The sequence below is a fragment of the Notolepis coatsorum genome (assembly GCF_963971535.1).
Source record: "Notolepis coatsorum genome assembly, chromosome: 9".
Taxonomy (NCBI): domain Eukaryota; kingdom Metazoa; phylum Chordata; class Actinopteri; order Aulopiformes; family Paralepididae; genus Notolepis; species Notolepis coatsorum.
Genome location: NC_140173.1, coordinates 50714389 through 50733964, shown reverse-complemented (window position 1 = coordinate 50733964; position 19576 = coordinate 50714389). Strand labels below are relative to the sequence as shown.

Sequence of the window (19576 nt, the reverse complement as noted above, 5' to 3'; positions counted from 1 at the left end):
CTGCAACGTATTTATACTTAAGGTGAATAATCTAGTACCAGCCTTATTTCTGTCTCGTATTACTGCGCAAATCTGGGCATGTTGAGACATGTCTTAGCGGTGACTTTGAACTAGACATTGGGGGTATGGCCGTGGCGCCTAGGGGGGTCGCTGTCCAATAGGAGAACGAATATTATGGTCTGGCCTGTACTAGGTAAAGGGATATTCCATGTATATGTACAAAGAATATACAAGGGATATCAGACGATATACAAATACTATACAATATATCTCAAGTAATAAATATATATATTCGGTTTAATCTGACCCTTTGTAACAGAAACGATATACAGATTATACCTTTAACCAAACAACTTTTCACATTCCACAGCTGGCCGCACCAACACATAACGCTCCTTGTGCCGCGGGTCTGGGCGGGTTTCATGCTGGTTCTCCACAGTATGTTTTCACTTTAGCCTGTGTTGTGGTTCAGTTTGTTACTCTTTATGTCTGCGTTTGTATCATTCCTTCTAATACATTGTTCTTCAAAGTTTGTTATGCGCACGTTAGGTTGCTTTTATCTGTGTTCCTCACTGTCTAGTTCTAGTGTACACACGTGTTGAGCGGGTTATCCTGGCCGTTGCTCTGGGCGACGCTTGCGGTTTTGGCAAAGACACAGTCCTTTAAGTTGCACTAGACGGTCCAACTTCCCCCATACATGATCACATACTCACATAATCAACATTCCCGGGAAGCAATATGCCCCATAAGAAGACGATAAAGATCAAATCACCCCATTTCCACTCTTCAGTCATCTAGGAAGGAAAACGCGAAAGTACTGACGTTAATGCAAATGGGTGTGTATGAGCTAAAATGGGAAGGAGGGTTAGACATTAAAAGAGAGATGGTGCGTTTCTCTGTCTCTCTCTCTCTCTCTCTCTCTCTCTCTCTCTCTCTCTCTCTCTCTCTCTCTCTCTCCTCATATATGGAGGGGGAGGTCTCTCTCTTTAACCTTTGTGCGTTTGGCTAATTGTGCTAAGTGGAGTAGCTTAATAGAGTGGAAAATGGTCCTCATAATTTTCCCAGAGAGCGAGCGGTGACCTTCTCTAAAGACAACGGCCATCTCCATTCTCTCTACGCCAGTGGTTTTATGATATTAAATGTCAAGCCAGTGGGTTCCTCAGAATAATTAAATCAAATAAATGATTGCACCTAGGCAGAACCATCTTGTAGCCTAACCCAATTATAATGCACTGTAAAGCTAATTATTAACCATGATTACAATTAGTCTAATTTGAATAAATGTAGTCATTAGCGGGTCCATCCTCGTCAGTAAGTCTGAACTGTGTGTGTGTGGGAGGGGGGATTATGGTCTCGCTCTCTCTCTCTCTCTCTCTCTCTCTCTCTCTCTCTCTCTCTCTCTCTCTCTCTCTCTCCCCCACACCCAGACGAGCATCATTCTCTCCTCACACCTCTCCATCCGTTCCCATTCTTCATGAACTGACCTTCACAGAATGGCCCACACCCTTCACCTCTCCTGCGCGCCCGAGCGTGCCGCCTGCCGCAGGAGTTCAGTGTTTATCTCTTTGTTGTGTCGTGGAGACTCTTCTAAATCAGAAGCAGACTTTCCCTTCTGACTCTCTCAGATTCCCATCGGCGCCCACTGGCGAGTTGTTCTGCGAGTTTGTAGAGATCTCGAGACTTTCTAGATATCTTTTCATGGACATTCATTCTAAATGGTAAATGGACTGCATTTAGGTAGCGGTTTTGTATCCGAAGTGCTTTACAACTCATGCCTCACCATTCACTCACACACACCGACAGCGGAGGCGACCATGTAAAGGTGCTCGACCTGCACATCGGGAGCGGTTAGGGGTTAAGTGTCTTTGCTCAAGGACACTTCGACACGCTGCAGGGAGGAGCCGGAATTGAACCTTCTGATATTACCAGACCGCTCTACCTCCTGAGCCGCCGTCGCCCCGTATTATGTGAAGTAACGATTGAAAAGTGTGCATCAGACGTCAAAAAGTCATATTTATTCAATATGTATATTAGTACTGCGTCGTCTACAGACACTACAGTAAGTGAGCATTAGGACAACAGTCTGTTCCCTCACCAGACACACGACCTCGAGTGTCTTCCCGGGTTTGTAAGGCAATGGTTAACAGTAGCTGCTAAAGCATTTCCCCCGATGTAGAAACATCTGGCAGGCAGGCTAACGATGGCAGAGCAGGAAAAATTATACACGGAAACAAAATCACATCATGAAAAACAACAACTTCAAAGGAGACACCCGCAGTATGGCGAGGCCAAGCAGCTCACTCCCATGTACCAACAGGCTGTAGCGTGCTTTAAAGGAACTCGCCAACATTTTGGGAAATTAGCTTACCGTCTTCTCCAGAGAGAGACAAGAAGATAGATACCAGTTTCCTCTCTGTGCGTTCAGTAGAACGCTTATCTGGCTGCACGTTAGCTTAGCTTAGCACAATGAATGGAAGCGGACATGGCCGGTTAGCCTTCGGGAGAGGTGTTAGTTGGACAATGCCTAGGCTAACCGGCCATGTCCGCTTCCATTCATTGTGCTAAGCTAGGCTAACGTGCAGCCAGATAAGCGTTCTACTGAACGCACAGAGAGGAAACTGGTATCTATCTTCTTGTCTCTCTCTCTCTGGAGAATATAAGGTAAGCTAATTTCCCAAAATGTTGGCTTGTTCTTTTAATACAAATAAACAAAGGGGAAATAACCACACAGAGGGTTTATAAATAGAGTCTCTTTGGGATGTCGCTGTGTTCCAAGTTTGGATGACTGGAGTTTCTTTGCCCTCTCCTGGAGGTGCAGTGACATCCACACACCCAGAGCCGCTTGTGTTCACAGCAGCTGCCTCTCCTGGAAGAGGATCTGAGCGTACACAGTGTCCGGGCTGGAGTCTACCGGCTCTGGGTTGGAGGAGGAGGTGGAGTTGGTGGTGGTTGTGGTGGTGGAGGTGGATGAGGAGGAGGAGAAGGAGGAGGCAGCCAGGGGCTCTAAGGGCCTCGGTCGGACCAGCTCCAGTTCTGCGTACGTCAGACTGTCGTCCTGTGGTACCCTCGGCTAGAGAAGGGGGGAGGGGCAGGAACAGGGGGAGATGGAGAAAAGAGGGAGTGTAGGGGTAGACGGAGAGAGGAAGAGCAGGAAAAGGAGGAGATAGAGAGGAGAGGGAGGGTAGGCGCAGATGGGGAGAGGAGGACGAGCAGGGAAGGGGGAGATACAGGGAAGAGAGAGGGTAGGGGCAGATGGAAAGAGGAGGAGGAGCAGCAAAGGGGGAGAGGGAGGGTGAGGCAGGAAAAGAGATGGGGGGGGAAGAGAGATGGTAGGGGCAGATGAAGACAAGGAGGAGCAGGAAAAGGGAGAGCGAGGGTAGGATGGGGGAGACAGGCATGAAGAACATTATGATAATGGAGAGACGGAGAGAGAGAGAGAGAGCAAGAGAGAAGGGCGAGTCGGAGAGAGAAGTGGGAGTAGGAGGAAAAGAAGGGAGATGGATAAATAGGAGAAGATGGAGAGAGAGGGCAGGAGAAGAGGGAGATGGCGAAAGGAGGGTGGGTAGAAGAAGAGGAATTGAGAAAGAAGAGTAACGGGAGAGGGTGAGTAGGAGGGGAGGGAGGGAGAGTAGAAGTAGAGGGAAGGAGATAGTATGAGGGAGAGTAGCCAGGAGATAAGAAAGAATTATTGCTAGCATAAATATCTCTGCTCTTACTACAGAAAAATGTAAATAGAGATTGCTTGTGTCTTTTTCGCAACGATAATCGTATTATTCCATTGTGTCGACAGCCGTCGTGTCTCTGTAGTAAACATGCACTCAGTTCCCCGAGTGCTTTTCGTCTGTGTGTAAAGTAAAGCCAGTTGTTTATGTGCCTCACTGAACCTCCTGGAACATTGGGTTTAGTAGAAAAACATTTGGGAACAACAGGAGTCCTGTCTCATGGCCTCGCATCTCCCTAGTCACAGTAATCCAATCGGCGTGGTTCATGCGAAAGACTCGTTCACATCCTGACCAATCCGAATCAGTCCAGTTGAATCACTGGCCAATTAGACAGCTTTGTCTATACAACCAAATCACAGGAAATACTACCAAACAGAAGCGCGTCGTTGATTCTAGCTTTCTGTAGTTATTTTCCATACCTTCTTTTGTAACCGTTTTAGCGTGCATATGATAACAAAACATTTAAAATAGATAGCCTAATTGTGTTTGAGAAGCAATAAAGCAAAATATAATTAGCAGTCTCATAAACCGCATGCAGAGACGGCAATAAGTCCTCTAGACAATCAAGCGGTCTTGTGAGACCAGCGGTTTAATTCTTTCTTGCACGTACCTCAATAACTCAATAATTGAAAACGTGAAAGAATCAGGGGAGGTTTTTAAATGTAAATGTTAAACGAATTGTACCAAAAAGATTAAACATAGAAAATGATTAGTAATGGGCACAACTAAAAAGGCAATGATGACGCTATGCTACATGCAAATCCACCTTAACACTGATCCAGGATAAGATTAAACTGTGGAAAACACAGTTGACATTTAAGCCTTTCAGGTGTGTTTAAAAAATATATATATTCTCAGAGAATTCTAGCATAGAATTTGACCACTCGCTAGCTTTCTGTGATCAATTTGTAGTATTGCATCACAGACATCTTGGCTGACAAACGAGGTGATTGTAACCAATTAGCAGGTTACAACCGTAGCCAATGAGCTATGGCATTGCGCCATATTGGTTGGCAAGACACGTCATGAGAATATTATGAATAGCCATTGTGACATCGCCATGTTCGTTTCTCACAATCCAAATTCATAATGTGAGATCGTCCGCCTGAAAGGGATAGTGTAGACACAATGTTTTGACGTCGGACCGAGTAAGGTCGAAACCAGTATTACAGCTACAGTAGCAGGATGCTATTGAACAGATCTACTTTTGAACTTCACAACTAAAAAGCAAACACACATGTAATAAAAATGAAGTTGCATTAACAAGTTGTTGTTGGCTGAAGGAATGGTTGAGGTTAGATAAGAATTATACAGTACATAGAAACCAAGAAAGGGTACAGTATGCAGCTGAGAAACTATGTGTGAACGTGTACATGATGTTACCTCAAATACCTCAATAGAATCACACTCCTCATCAGTAGGCTAGATATTCATCACCTATGTTGGGATTTTACACTTCAATCCAGACTGTTTTGGTCCCATAGGATGTCTCGTACTTAAAGGTGCTGTAAGTGGTATTTTCTTGTTAAGATGAGTGTTAAATAGCTCTACAATACATTCCAACAGCCATCACTGATATAGAGTGTCTGTCAGTAACATGGGTCTCCCAGTCCCTCCACTCTGCAGTGAACACAGAATACATGTTCTGGCATCCCTTCCCACTTTATCTAATCAGGAGATTAACTGATTTCAAGAATTCTTGCCAAATTTGCTTACTGCACTGGTAGATTATTTAACTTGTTTCAAGCACATATTTCTTTTTAAAACAAGTTCTTATTTCCTATTTTTGCCAGACCATTGTTGCAGTGTGGAGTTCTCTCTGATTGGATAAAGTGAGAACGGGATATCATAAAATGTATTTCCTGTTTACTGCAGAGCGGAGGGACTGGGAGACCCATGTTACTGACCAGACACTCTGTATCAGTGATGGCTGTCGGAATGTAGAGCTATTATTTTAACATGTAGACCACTTACTTTAACAAACCACAACATACCACTTTAAAAGAACACGCCAACATTTTGGGAAATTAGCTTACCGTCTTCTCCAGTCTTTCTAATGTCTAATGTTGCCGTGTTCCCAAAGGATTGCGGGAGACAAACGGCGACTGTCGTGGAACCCCTTCTTGGTCTCTGAGAATGAGGACGTCTTACCGTAGCAGATCTCCTGGCGTGGCTCTTTAACCGCCTCGGCTTGCGAGGCCTCTGTGAAGCAACAGGCGCTGGAACACAAACAACCCCAGATCAGCCACAAGCACCGGCCTGGAAGAATACTGTGCAACTGAGTGCTTCAAGATGTTCCACGACGTGTCCTCCTAGAATGTGTCATGTATTTCTTTTCTTTTTGTTTTGTGGTGTGATTTCTTGCCACCATCCTCACTTAAAAGGAGGGAAACATCCATGTCGTTCCCCCAGGACACCCAGACTCTTCACCAGGAAACATTTTAGGTGCGGGAATAGAGTAGCCTTTTGTAGCTTAAAAAAAGCCCCACGCCATAAAATGCCTGCGCATGCTCCTGGTCGATTAGATTAGATTAGTTACAAATGTATTGCCGTTATACAGCACAAGTACAGTACAACGAAAAGACGTTTTGCATCCAACCAGAGTGCAAATGTAACAGTAAAGTGCAGTAGTAATATACAATGTACAGGTGATTAAACTGCATATAAAATGTATAAATGAGTACTAATGAGTATAGTGCTAATCAGATGTACAGAGTTGTAGTATTAATACAGCAATATAAAGACAGGTATAAAGACACATTGGACTAGTAAGTCATACTACTCTTCTAAAAGGAGGTTGATGTGGACGTGACCGAGCTGTCAAATGGAACTAGACCCTACAGTTCCATTAGTCTGCCGGCTCTAGAAGAGATCTATGGTGCCAGGCTGCTTTCCCGTGCCTCTGGCATTATCAACGACCCCTCTGGTCACCCAGCCGCAGGCCTCTTTGTCCCCCTCCCCTCTGGCAGACGCTACCGCTCTATCACATGCTCTACATCTTGGTTTAGTAAGAGTTTCTTCCCCAGTGCTGTGCTCAGCCTGAATAACTCCAACTGACTATTTACTAGTCAGGTTGTGGAAGTGCTGTTTCTGTGTGTCTGTGCATTACGCACTTTGATTATATGCACGTTTACTGTAAATTGTGCCTCTATACATTATGCACTTTACTATGATATGCACTTTAGGGGATGTTGATATTAACCTTAGCATTTTGTCCTTTTATACTGTGTGTTTTTTCTTACTGTCCATGTTTTTTTTCCTGTACTGTTTCTGCTCTGCTCCAATGTGGATTCGTCCATACTCTACATGGCAAATAAAAACTCTGACTCTGACTCTGAAACTCTGTATCGTCTCAGAAATAAAACAAGTCCTATCGCGTGTCGCTTTAACATCAATATTGACCCCGTCTGTGAGAAGGCAGGATATATACGACACAGAGTGTATTCGGAGTTTAACCAAATACGGAACGAGGTTTAATCCCAGGATTGATTTCGATCTTTCCAGTGACTCCCTCCGCTAATCTCTCCTTCACCAGCCTCACATTCCACGACTGCTCTGTTCTTTCGCTCTAATTTAATTACAATATGGATATCATTTTCCGCTTTCGCTCCGACACACTAGACTTTTAAAACATTTTTACTTGGATGTTCAAAGCAGAACGGGCCCCCGCTTACATTGTGACCTTGACATTGGACTACTAGACGTTGAGTCTCACCACGTTCTGCTCTCGTTGGACTGGCTAATGGACCTCTAAAGGGCTTTCACCACGTTCTGCTCTCGTTGGACTTAATGGACCTCTAAAGGGCTTTCACCACGTTCTGCTCTCGTTGGACTTAATGGACCTCTAAAGGGGTTACACCAGGTTCTGCTCTCGTTGGACTGGCTAATGGACCTCTAAAGGGGTTACACCACGTTCTGCTCTCGTTGGACTGGCTAATGGACCTCTAAAGGGGTTTCACCAGGTTCTGCTCTCGTTGGACTGGCTAATGGACCTCTAAAGGGCTTTCACCACGTTCTGCTCTCGTTGGACTGGCTAATGGACCTCTAAAGGGGTTTCACCACGTTCTGCTCTTGTTGGACTGGCTAATGGACCTCTAAAGGGCTTTCACCAGGTTCTGCTCTCGTTGGACTGGCTAATGGACCTCTAAAGGGGTTACACCAGGTTCTGCTCTCGTTGGACTGGCTAATGGACCTCTAAAGGGCTTTCACCACAATCTGCTCGCATTGGACTGGCTAATGGACCTCTAAAGGGGTTACACTTTGAATTCACCCTTTTTAGAGTCACAAACATTATATTTTTGATCAGAAACACGTTTATTGTTTACCATGCCTGTATATATATACTACTTATACCCCTGTATGATAGCATGTACAATAATGCTGTTTATTACCATATATTTATCCACATCTGTCTGCACATACCTGCATATAATCCTTTTTACATATCTGTAGATATTATATCTATATCTGTACATATCCCTTACCTACTCTTACTAGTTACGCTGCTGGCAAGTATGACTTACTACCATAGTGTCTTTATACCTGTATCACTGTACATATTAATTCTACAACTCTGTACATACATCTGATTAACACTATACTCAGTAGTACTAATTTATATACTGTATTCTATACCCAGTTTAATCACATGTACATTGTATATTACTATTGCACTTTACTGTCTTTACATTTGCACTCTGGTTGGATGCCAAACCTCTTTTCGTTGTACTGTACTTGTGCAGTAATGACAATACATTTGAATCTAATCTAATCTAATCTAATCTAATCTAATCTCACCACCACCTTACCTTTAGTGTGTATGTATGGCGGCGGCTCCTCTGGGATTCTTGGTGCCCTCGGCATCAGTATTGGTATCGGTGTTAACTTTCTGTCAGGTTTCTGTCTGGTCTGTTTCCTGTGCGCTCTGGGGGAGGAGCCAGACGAGCTGACGGAGCTGGTCACGGTCTCTCCTGAGCTGCACAGAGGGAATCCAGGTTAGCAGACAACCTCCACCTCCCTGGGCCTCGTGTACGTTGTAGACGGGCAACGCTCCCAGCCAGCAGCAGGCCGCAAGTTAATGGTAATGTTTCCTGGCAACACTACTACCACCGACATCTAAGAAGGGAGATCCCCCCTTGAACGGCCCTTCTAAGGTTTCTTTTCAGAGCCACCCACTTAGTCACCAAATAAGTCAATTATACGTTGTTAAAGTTAACTTACATTAATTTATTGTAATATGCATATGCAATTTATCACAAACAGTACTGTATATCTGTAGATCTGGTATGTCATAAATGTCTAGATGTAACAGTACTGTCTATCTGTATGTCATGTATGTCATATATGTTATGATGAATTGAAAATGGGGGACCCTGATGTAAACAAGATGAAAGTCTTTCTCTGGTCTGCATCCCCTTAACAATTGTGTGTATTGAGCTGTACTTTATATTGTACCCATTCTGCAATCTGTTAATACAATTTTCAATCAATCAATCAATCAATCAATCAATCAATCAATCAATCAATCAATCTCCCCTCCACATTGCCTGTGGTGCTTTTTTCCTATTGCTAGGTTTTTATTTATTTTACATTTTATTTTGGATATTATGGTGTTTTGGTTTGTGGACTTGTTTAAAGAAGACGTGTCCGGCTCATGGGGACATTTACGTGTGTTGTTGGGCCTTACAAATAAATTTGATTTGATTTGATTTGGAAACATGGCAGTGTTGTAGTTGAGTCACTAAATCTCGAGTCCTAGTCGAGTCTTGAGTCCCCAGTGTTCGAAGTCTGAGTCTGAGTCACCAAATAAGAGCCAGCGTCGAGTCCAAGTCGAGTCCCCATTACCCTAGTCCGAGTCCAAGTCTGAGTTGACATACAAATAAAAAAAGAAAAATTCTACATTAAACATAAATGACAAAGCGGTCATTATTTCAGAGGGAGTTTATTTACTTTGTGACACAATAGCCAAACAAATGCACTAGCCATCAATATCTTATGCGAAATGATTAGGGCCTGTAAAAAAAAAAAAAAAAAAACAACAACTGTATTTATCAAGTCTGGGTTCTCGTCTGCACCTTCCGAGTCCGAGTCGTCAGTGCTCAAGTCCAAGTCGAGTCACGAGTCCTGAAAATCAGGACTACAACACTGAAACATGGCATTCATATATGATGAGACAACAGTCCTGAGGCGGACCGCTGTCCATTAGGGTTGCCGAAAAACGCTTGTTTATCAGTGACTTTATGACAACTTCTTCAGGCAATGTTGAACAGACAATGGAAACAGTGAACAGAATTGCCCAAAAGTTGCCTCAAAATGTGGTCCTTATTTCATTGGCATCACCAGTGGAGGGTTTACCTGCTTTCTGGGCACTTGACCAGGAGATAGCTGGCTGTGGAGGAGACAGGCAGGCGTTAGAAGACAGTCGGTTGCTAGAGGAGTAAGGAGGATGACTCTGAGGTTGTAACGAGGACAGACGGACCTTTGCGCCGGTGTCTGTTGTGAAGGTACTGGCAGGTCAGAACCAGAGTGAAGAGGAAGATCGACAGGAGGCCCAGAGAGCAGATCAGCACCGCACACAGATACACATCTGAAATACACACACATCTGAAATACACATCTGAAGTACACACACAGATACACATCTGAAATACACACACATCTGAAATACACATCTGAAGTACACACACAGATACACATCTAAAATACACACACATCTGAAATACACATCTGAAGTACACACACAGATACACATCTAAAATACACACACATCTGAAATACACATCTGAAGTACACACACAGATACACATCTGAAATACACATCTGAAGTACACACACAGATACACATCTAAAATACACACACATCTGAAATACACATCTGAAGTACACACACAGATACACATCTGAAATACACATCTGAAATACACACACAGATACACATCTGAAATACACACACAGATACACATCTGAAATACACACACACATCTGAAATACACATCTGAAATACACACACAGATACACATCTGAAATACACACACACACATCTGAAATACACACACATACACATCTGATACTCAGCTGATAGAGTTGCACCCTTCTTGCTGTCTTGTCGTACAGAACTTGTAAGTCGCTTTGGATAAAAGCGTCAGCTAAATGACTAAATGTAAATGTAAATGTAAATGATACACACAAATTTACACATTTATGTTGTCATTTAACTGACACTTTTATCCAAAGCGACTTACAAGTTCTGTACGACAAGTCAGCAGGAAGGGTATAACTCTTATCAGCTGTGTTGAAGTCAGAGGTTCTGTGTAGGATTGTTAGTAACTGTCTAACTGTATATATGGCTGTTTACACTAGTAACTGTTTACCTGCATATATAACTGTCTCCACCAGTAACTGTCTAGCTGCATATATATCTGTTCACACCCAGGTACACCACCATGTGGCGAGTATAAAAGTAGATGTCTCCTCCCACTTCTCTCTCCCCCCCATGTCTCTCAGTGAGAGAAGACCTGTGTTACTGCTCTTTCCATGTGAATAAAAGAAACCACGCCAGTTCAGGCTCAAGATAGAAACCATGCCTCTTGACCACATTATTGTCGCCGTATAGCCGAATTCTGTTAACAGGTTATGGGCCCAGATAACGCCGGGTCGAAATAATAAGGGTACTGTAGCAAGCTTAGCTGAAGTATAGGCTAGGTTAGCACCGGGAGCACGGCGTGGCTAGACACTAGGCCAACAAGAGCAAAAGCTAAGCATACCACTAACGAAGTGGATGGAAAACAAGAGAAGGGACAAATGGCCGACATTCAATGGAAAAGCAGATAACTATGAGCTCTGGGAAGAGCGCATGCTGTGCTGCATGCACGGGGCGGGGCTGAAGGAGACGATCCTTGCGGCCCCCACGGGAGAACTGACGACGGAAGAGCAAGCCCTGGACGCCCAGCGTAACGCAAGCGCGTACTGTGAGTTAGCGCCGATGCTCGACGACACCAGCCTGGGGCTGATATTCCGCGACACTAAAGACCGAGGCCGAGAAAGCCTGGCGGTATTGAGAGAGCATTTCATCGGGCGAGGAAGACCCAGAGTCGTGGCCCTCTACATAGCACTAACGGGCCTGAGGAAGGGGACCACCGAGACCGTGACCGAATACGTCAACAGAGCGGAGCAGATCACGACGCCACTGAGGAGTACCGGAGAAGCACCAAGCGATGGGTTAATGATGGCGATGATAATGAGAGGACTACCGGAGCTGTACAAACCGTTCACACTCCTGGTAACACACGGTTCAACGGACATGACGTTGGGACAGTTCAAGGCTAAGTTAAGGAACTTCGAGGCCTCGGAAGACACCCACCCAGCCGCCGCGGAGGAGGGGGAGAGGGTGCTAAGGGAGAGAACCAGGACCACGACGGAACTGGCGTGTTGGCGATGCGGAGATAAAGGCCATCGGAGAAGCAACTGCACAAAGACTGTCTGGTGTAGCTTCTGCAAATCCACGGGGCACACAGACAGAGCGTGCATGAAGAAACACAACCAGAGCGCGCGATACGCACATGGACAAGATGGCGGCTACGGACAAGACGAAGGCCATGGATGAGACGGAGGCCACGGACAAAAGTGCGACTACAGACAAAATGGCAGCTACGGACTAGAAGGCCGCTGTGGACAGGATGACGACAGCGGAATCGATGGCGGCGACGATCGACATGAGACGGATCGAGACGATGCCCGGAAAATAACGGGACAAGAAGACTACGCTTTCGGGGCGCGGACGGCGGGCACCGCCGGACCGGCCCAGCTGCAGCGGGCCCAGAGAAGGGGGCTGATTGTGGACACAGGTGCGTCGTACCATATCATCAACGACAGGAGTCGGTTCAAGAACTTTGACGACACTTTCCACCCGGAGAGGCACAGCATGAAGCTGGCGGACGGGAGACGGGCCTACGGATTGGCGCAAGAGAGGGGAGACGCACAGGTATGCCTCACGGACAGTAAGGGGCGCTATGTACCATCGTTCCCACAAGGACTATTCTCTGTAATAGCTGCTACTGCAAGCGGTGCCAAGGTATTCTTCGATAAAGGTAAAAGTGTTCTTGTAGAACCTGACGTACCCGGTTTGACATAAAGATGTACCAGAGAATATATTATCTGAAAAAGGAGTGTAATGACAACGACCAGTGTAATGATAATGATGATGTGTGTAGCGGGACGGCCAGTCACGATATTCAGACATGGCACGAGATTATGGGTCATTGTAATTACGAGGATTTACTGAAACTGCAAGTAGTGTCAGAGGGCATGCACATTGAAGGGGAGAAGCGTAGACCTGACAAAAATTGTGCAACGTGCAAAACGGGGAAGTTTACCCAACCGAGATACAGAAATCCCACAGACAGAGTAAGGGTACCACTTGCACTAGTTGATATGGACCTAGCAGGCCCAGTAAGCAACGAGTCCATAGGAGGTTTTTTAGATATGTACAGTCTTTTACAGACGTGTGTACAGGGGCAGTGTTTGTTTACTTTATCAAAGCAAAGAGTGACACACTCCAGGCCACAGAGAAATTCCTGGCAGATGTAGCCCCTTATGGTACAGTAAGATGTTTGAGGTCCGACCACAAAACCGAGTTCACAAACAGAGAGTTCCAATCACTGTTGAGAAGGTATAAGATAAGACACGAGACGTCACGTCCATATCCCACACACCAGAGCGGGGTGGCAGAGAGGGAATGGCACACCCTTTTCGAAATGGCTAGGTGTAAGCTAGCAGATAGTAACTTACCAAAGAGCCTGTGGCATTGTGCGGTGCAAGAAGCCGCTTACACCAGAAACAGGTGCTTTAATAAGCACTCGGGCACCACCCCCTGTATACAGCGCTGACAGGAAAGAAGTGTAATCTAGCCAGAATGCACCGATTTGGATCAGTGTGTTATGCGTACCTGCAGGACAGGGGAAAACCCAAGTCCAAGGATGTAAAAGGATTTTTCATAGGACACAAAAAAGGAAGCCCTGCTTTCCTAGTTTATCATCCCGGTAACGGGAGAGTGCAGAAACACATGCTAGTCAAGTTTGTCACAAAGACAACCTGTGAGAGCGAGACACAGACAGAGGAGTCAGAGCTGGACTCCAGAGCAAGGTGTGTAGAAACAGAGACACATCAACCCAGTGTACTTAGTACAGTCGTGCAGACAGACAGTCAGCAACCCCCAGAGGGCGATGACGAGGAGCACCCGAGGGTGACGTCAAGTGCCCCAAGCAGTTGGAGGTATCCCTCAAGGGAACACAAACCCCCAAAATATCTGACAGACTCTGCCAGGAAAGGGAGTGACGAGGAGGACAGTACACCTACCCCCGTTGAGTACTACTACAGGGTAGCCAGTGGGGTAAACCCGACCTTTAAAGAGGCCACATTGTCCCCCGAAGAGGGCAGACATACAGTGGGAGGGAAATGGTTGTATTCAACCAAGTTACCAGAGGGCAGACAGACAGTGGGAGGGAAATGGTTGCATTCAATCCAGGAGGATATTGAAGGCCACAGCAAATACAAAGTATGGTTCGTAGAAAATTGCTTAAATGCTGAAGGAGGGTACCCCATATTTAAATAATGAAGAAGGGTGACTAATTGCTTAAATGCTGAGGGAGAATACTCCAGGTTTAAATACAGGAGGAGTAGAATCCAGGGCCCTCATTCATCAACGTGTTCTACGCACAGATCTGTGCTTACCCTGTGCGTACGATCATTTCTAAGCAAAGAGTGGGATTCATCAATTTCAACTTGAACTTGACTTCGTGCGTACATCTACGCACAGGTCAGACCTGGCGTACCTAGCTCCCAGTGGTAGAAGATCGTTACTACGCATAAGCACTCCTCAGTCCTGCATTAGTTCCAAGGCGGAAATAAGCTTCAGTGCATTAGTGTTCAACTTCTGTATGACCCGTAATTCATTATAGTTCATTGCAAAATAGCGACAGTAGTGTAATTATAACGGGCTCACACGCGAACAAGAGGTTGGCCTGCTTGTTTGGCACGGGGGGGGCAGACGCAAAACACCAACCTCCAAACGCGATTAGATATTGTTTCAAATAAAAAGCTAATTATTATGTGTGTCATGTTTCCAAATAAGATTGGTCACGAAATGCTTTCTACTTCAATTTGTTGGTTAGAATAGATGACCTCCGTTGAAACTTCACTGAGACTAACAGTCTATTTGTGAGCTCCCGCACAGATGTGATGATAATAATAATAATAATAATAATAATAATAATAATAATAATAATAATAATAATAATAATAATAATAATAATAATAATAATAATAATAATAATAATAATAATAGCTTCATTTTATATAGCGCCTTTCAAGAGACCCAAGGTCGCTTTACATAGATAGGGGGGGGGGGATAACAAAGTAACAAACATAGTGGACAGACACACAACATATATATATGATGATGGAATTCATTCAAGATCCTCTCCACCCTCGGGTATGTCTTTGCCACCGCGGCACGGTCCATCGTGATATTGGAGATGGATCGACCAATAGACTGTTACTGTAGCTGTCAAAGCTCCATCACAAATGCAGTTATGTGAATAGAAAGGGATTCCACTCAGTCAATGTTGCGATGCGCATTTGCCTGATACATGTTATTGCTGGATGCCGGGAGGAAGGCGATGCTGAATGTTTTCAATTCATTAAATAAAACGGATACTTTTTGCAAGGGTTTACTGACTGTCATACAAATGATCAACCAACTACATACTGTAACTTTTCAGTGCACGTTCTTATTTACATTGTGACAACAGCCTTGTGAGTTCCCGCAGTGACCCGCACACAGACATGATGGAATTCAAGTTCATGTATTGAAAGGCAGGCTATCATACATGCAGTGAGATTCATTGTTCTTGTATATGCTCTCGTATTATATTGTTTATATAGGCTACCCAATACTGACATCAAAATAGATTGTAGTATGCCTCTAGAAATCATATGCAGCAGGTAGAAGATTGACGGGAGATCCATCGCGATTTGGAATCAAATTGAGGAGAACTTTAATCCCTGGGGTATTAATCAAACAACACGGGAAAAGGCAGTCATATTCCAGCGCGGTCTTTATTAGCCGACAACAAAATAGATGCATCTAAGAATCATATAGCCAATCGAACACAACTAATAAAGGCATTCATATTACAGCACGGTTATAATGACACACAACCAACGCCAAACAGTGGTCAACGAACGGTCTTTATTAGTATTTTGAGCTGTCCAGGCAGAATTGCAGCAATGGTCTTAGGGAGCCGTTGATATCTGACATCACCGTTTACGAGTCCGCCTTTTATTTATCCCACAATACGCGATAGTGTCTTCTTGGTTCGACAGCAGTGAACAATCTTCGTGGAGTTTCTCAGGGTTCCGCTCGGGTCCGTCCATTATTTCACATCCCATGGGGGGTTTTTCCTCATTTTCATGACCATATATGGATAATCATGCACGAGCATTGACGGTAGAACAAAGTGGTATTCATCAACACGGAGGACCATAGAGCCTGCGTACGCACGTGTGATGAATGCCGACTTCCCTGTGCGTACGCTAGTTCTACATTCCGTGCTTACGTGTGGAAGTAGGTCAAGTTCTACGTCCACGTTGATGAATGAGGGCCCAGGTTTGAAAGTCTGACTAGAGACCATGTTTGAATACTGAAATGAGTCCTATGTTTGGTTCCACGTTTAGATACAGAAATGGGTCCCATGTTTAAGTACAGAGGTGGATGAGTTACCATGTTTAAAATACTGAAATTAATCTTATGTTTAATCCCATGTTTAAGTACAGAGGTGGGTGATTTACAATGTTTAAATACAAAGGTGATTCAATGTTTGAATACAAAAGAGGATCTATGTTTAAAATACAGAAGTGGAGGATTTGATCATCGCACCAGACAACAATAGAAAGACCTAGGCAGGTTAAACCATTTTATAGGTATGGACTTCGAACAGTCTGCCAATTGTGTAAAAATATCCCAGAAGAGATATGTGGGAAAGATCCTGAGATGTTTTGACTGAATTAAGAGATGTATAGAAAAATGTGGGTAGCTTCATTTTGTTGGACAACCTGTACTCGCCCTGACCTATGTTTTGTAGTGAGTAAGAGTGTCATAGTATTTTTGTTGACCCCACAGAGAAGCATTGAACTACGTCAAAATATGTTTTTCGTTATCCCAGAGGTGCTGCAGACGGACAGCGGTGTTTCAGAAAAGACAACAAAGGTTTAAGGATTAAAGCCTACAGTGATACTATCAGCCTGTGAAGCTGAGTATATGTTTCTAGCTATGACAATGCAACATGTGTTTATCTAGAGCAACTGCTCGAAGTGATGAAGATAAGGTTATGAATATATTGCTCAAAATGCAGTAGGTAATTGAAATGTATTCTCTATACCGAATATGGTGTTTTTGAAGAATGGGCGTTCTGTCAAAACCATTTAAAATAATGAGACTGTTGTTTATGAGGACAACCAGGGGACCATTGTGATTGCTAGGAACCCGTTGTGTCAATATAGATGTAAACATGTCATTATAGATAATATCATCTCATCAGGTATGTCATCAGATAAGAAAGAATGACACCGGTTTACTGTCCAATGGACGACAGAGTAGTAGACACTATGAGGAAACCTGTTTCAAATAAAAAATTTAAGGGATTTGCAAGGGTCATGTTTAATGTGAAGATATTGACTGTCATACCCTGTTGATGTTTTTGGGATTATATTATTTCCTTTGTAAAATGTTTTTCCAAGAAGTCAGCCAGTATGCTAATGCAAACCTAAGTGGGAGTGTTGAAGTCAGAGGTTCTGTGTAGGATTGTTAGTAACTGTCTAACTGTATATATGGCTGTTTACACTAGTAACTGTTTACCTGCATATATAACTGTCTCCACCAGTAACTGCCTAGCTGCATATATATCTGTTCCCACTAGAGGGCGCTCTAGGCGGAGCCACCCAGGTACACCACCATGTGACGAGTATAAAAGTAGATGTCTCCTCCCACTTCTCTCTCTCCCCCATGTCTCTCAGTGAGAGAAGACCTGTTACTGCTCTTTCCATGTGAATAAAAGAAATCACGCCAGTTCAGGCTCAAGATAGAAACCATGCCTCTTGACCACATTATTGTCGCCCTATAGCCGAATTCTGTTAACAAGCTGAGTAACAATGTTCATCAAAGTGTTGAAACTTGAGTGCTGCAGTGTTGACTGCATAGTAGTAGAGACACATTAGTACATACACATACTATACTACCATACATACACATACCATACACACATACACATCTGAAATAGATCACAACTGTGTTTCAGCGCTTGTAGGCCTTAGTTCTTCAGGACATACAAGTGATAAATAGATCCACTAGATCACAACAGTGTTTCAGCCTCGTGACCCTTAGTTCTTCAGGACATACAAGTGACAAAGCAAGGCAAAAGGACATCAGAGGAATTACATTATTAAATAACGACTTGTTTATTGCTAAACAAAACAGAAGTAGAGATGGTGAGAGAGATAATAACGATACCTGTGAATAGACGCCACACTCCTTCACTGCTGCCATCCGCCAGGGAGTAGTGCACTGGAACAACAACAACAACAACAACAACAACAACAACAACAACATAAGCTCAAAAGTCACAGACAGCACAACAGCACAGACTTGGTTGAGGCCTCAGCTTTGTGAATTACTGATGTCTGAGTACATTGACCCAATAACAGTAGACGACCTCAATGCTTTCCAGAAATATAACCAAACCGCTGTCATGCAGAGAGAAACTACTGCGGTGTCGGCCAAAACCACTACACACACCACACACACACATACGCACGCACACACACACACACACACACACACACACACACACACACACACACACACACACACACACACACACACACACACACACACACACACACACACACACACACACACACACACACACACACACACACACACACACACACACACACACACACACACACACACACCCCACATCATGTGCACCCACACAAAGACACACACACAGAGGCCTGGCAGAGAACATTGGTGCAGGACAGCGTGAGAGGGTGTTCCCCCATGGTCTGCATCTACTTTTGGACTTGTTGTATGTTATCTGACACTACCACACTACAGACGATTAACCTTTCACTACCACACTACAGAAGGTTAACCTTTCACTACCACACTACAGAAGGTTAACCTTTCACTACCACACTACAGAAGGTTAACCTTTCACTACCACACTACAGAAGGTTAACCTTTCACTACCACACTACAGAAGGTTAACCTTTCACTACCACACTACAGAAGGTTAACCTTTCACTACCACACTACAGAAGGTTAACCTTTCACTACCACACTACAGAAGGTTAACCTTTCACTACCACACTACAGAAGGTTAACCTTTCACTACCACACTACAGACGATTAACCTTTCACGACCACACTACAGACGATTAACCTTTCACGACCACACTACAGACGATTAACCTTTCACTACCACACTACAGACGATTAACCTTTCACTACCACACTACAGACGATTAACCTTTCACTACCACACTACAGACGATTAACCTTTCACTACCACACTACAGACGATTAACCTTTCACTACCACACTACAGAAGGTTAACCTTTCACTACCACACTACAGAAGGTTAACCTTTCACTACCACACTACAGAAGGTTAACCTTTCACTACCACACTACAGATGGTTACCCCTTTCACTACCACACAACAGAAGGTTAACCTTTCACTACCACACTACAGACGGTTACCCCTTTCACTACCACACTACAGAAGGTTAACCTTT

The 19576-nt window shown here is 44.1% G+C and overlaps 1 protein-coding gene across 1 annotated transcript in view; it reads right to left on the bottom strand.

Annotated features, from left to right (window-relative positions):
- Window positions 1-2633: 2633 nt before the first annotated feature.
- The window catches only part of vstm4a (V-set and transmembrane domain containing 4a), a 37236-nt gene continuing 20293 nt past the window's right edge, over window positions 2634-19576 (bottom strand). The window contains exons 3-8 of the mRNA XM_084321411.1: window positions 18286-18339; window positions 10201-10308; window positions 10077-10110; window positions 8531-8697; window positions 5874-5941; window positions 2634-3070 (exon numbers count right to left, since the gene is read on the bottom strand). Of these exons, the coding sequence (XP_084177537.1) occupies window positions 2849-3070; window positions 5874-5941; window positions 8531-8697; window positions 10077-10110; window positions 10201-10308; window positions 18286-18339 (653 nt within the window). The 3' untranslated portion in view covers window positions 2634-2848. The remainder of the gene's footprint in view (window positions 3071-5873; window positions 5942-8530; window positions 8698-10076; window positions 10111-10200; window positions 10309-18285; window positions 18340-19576) is intronic.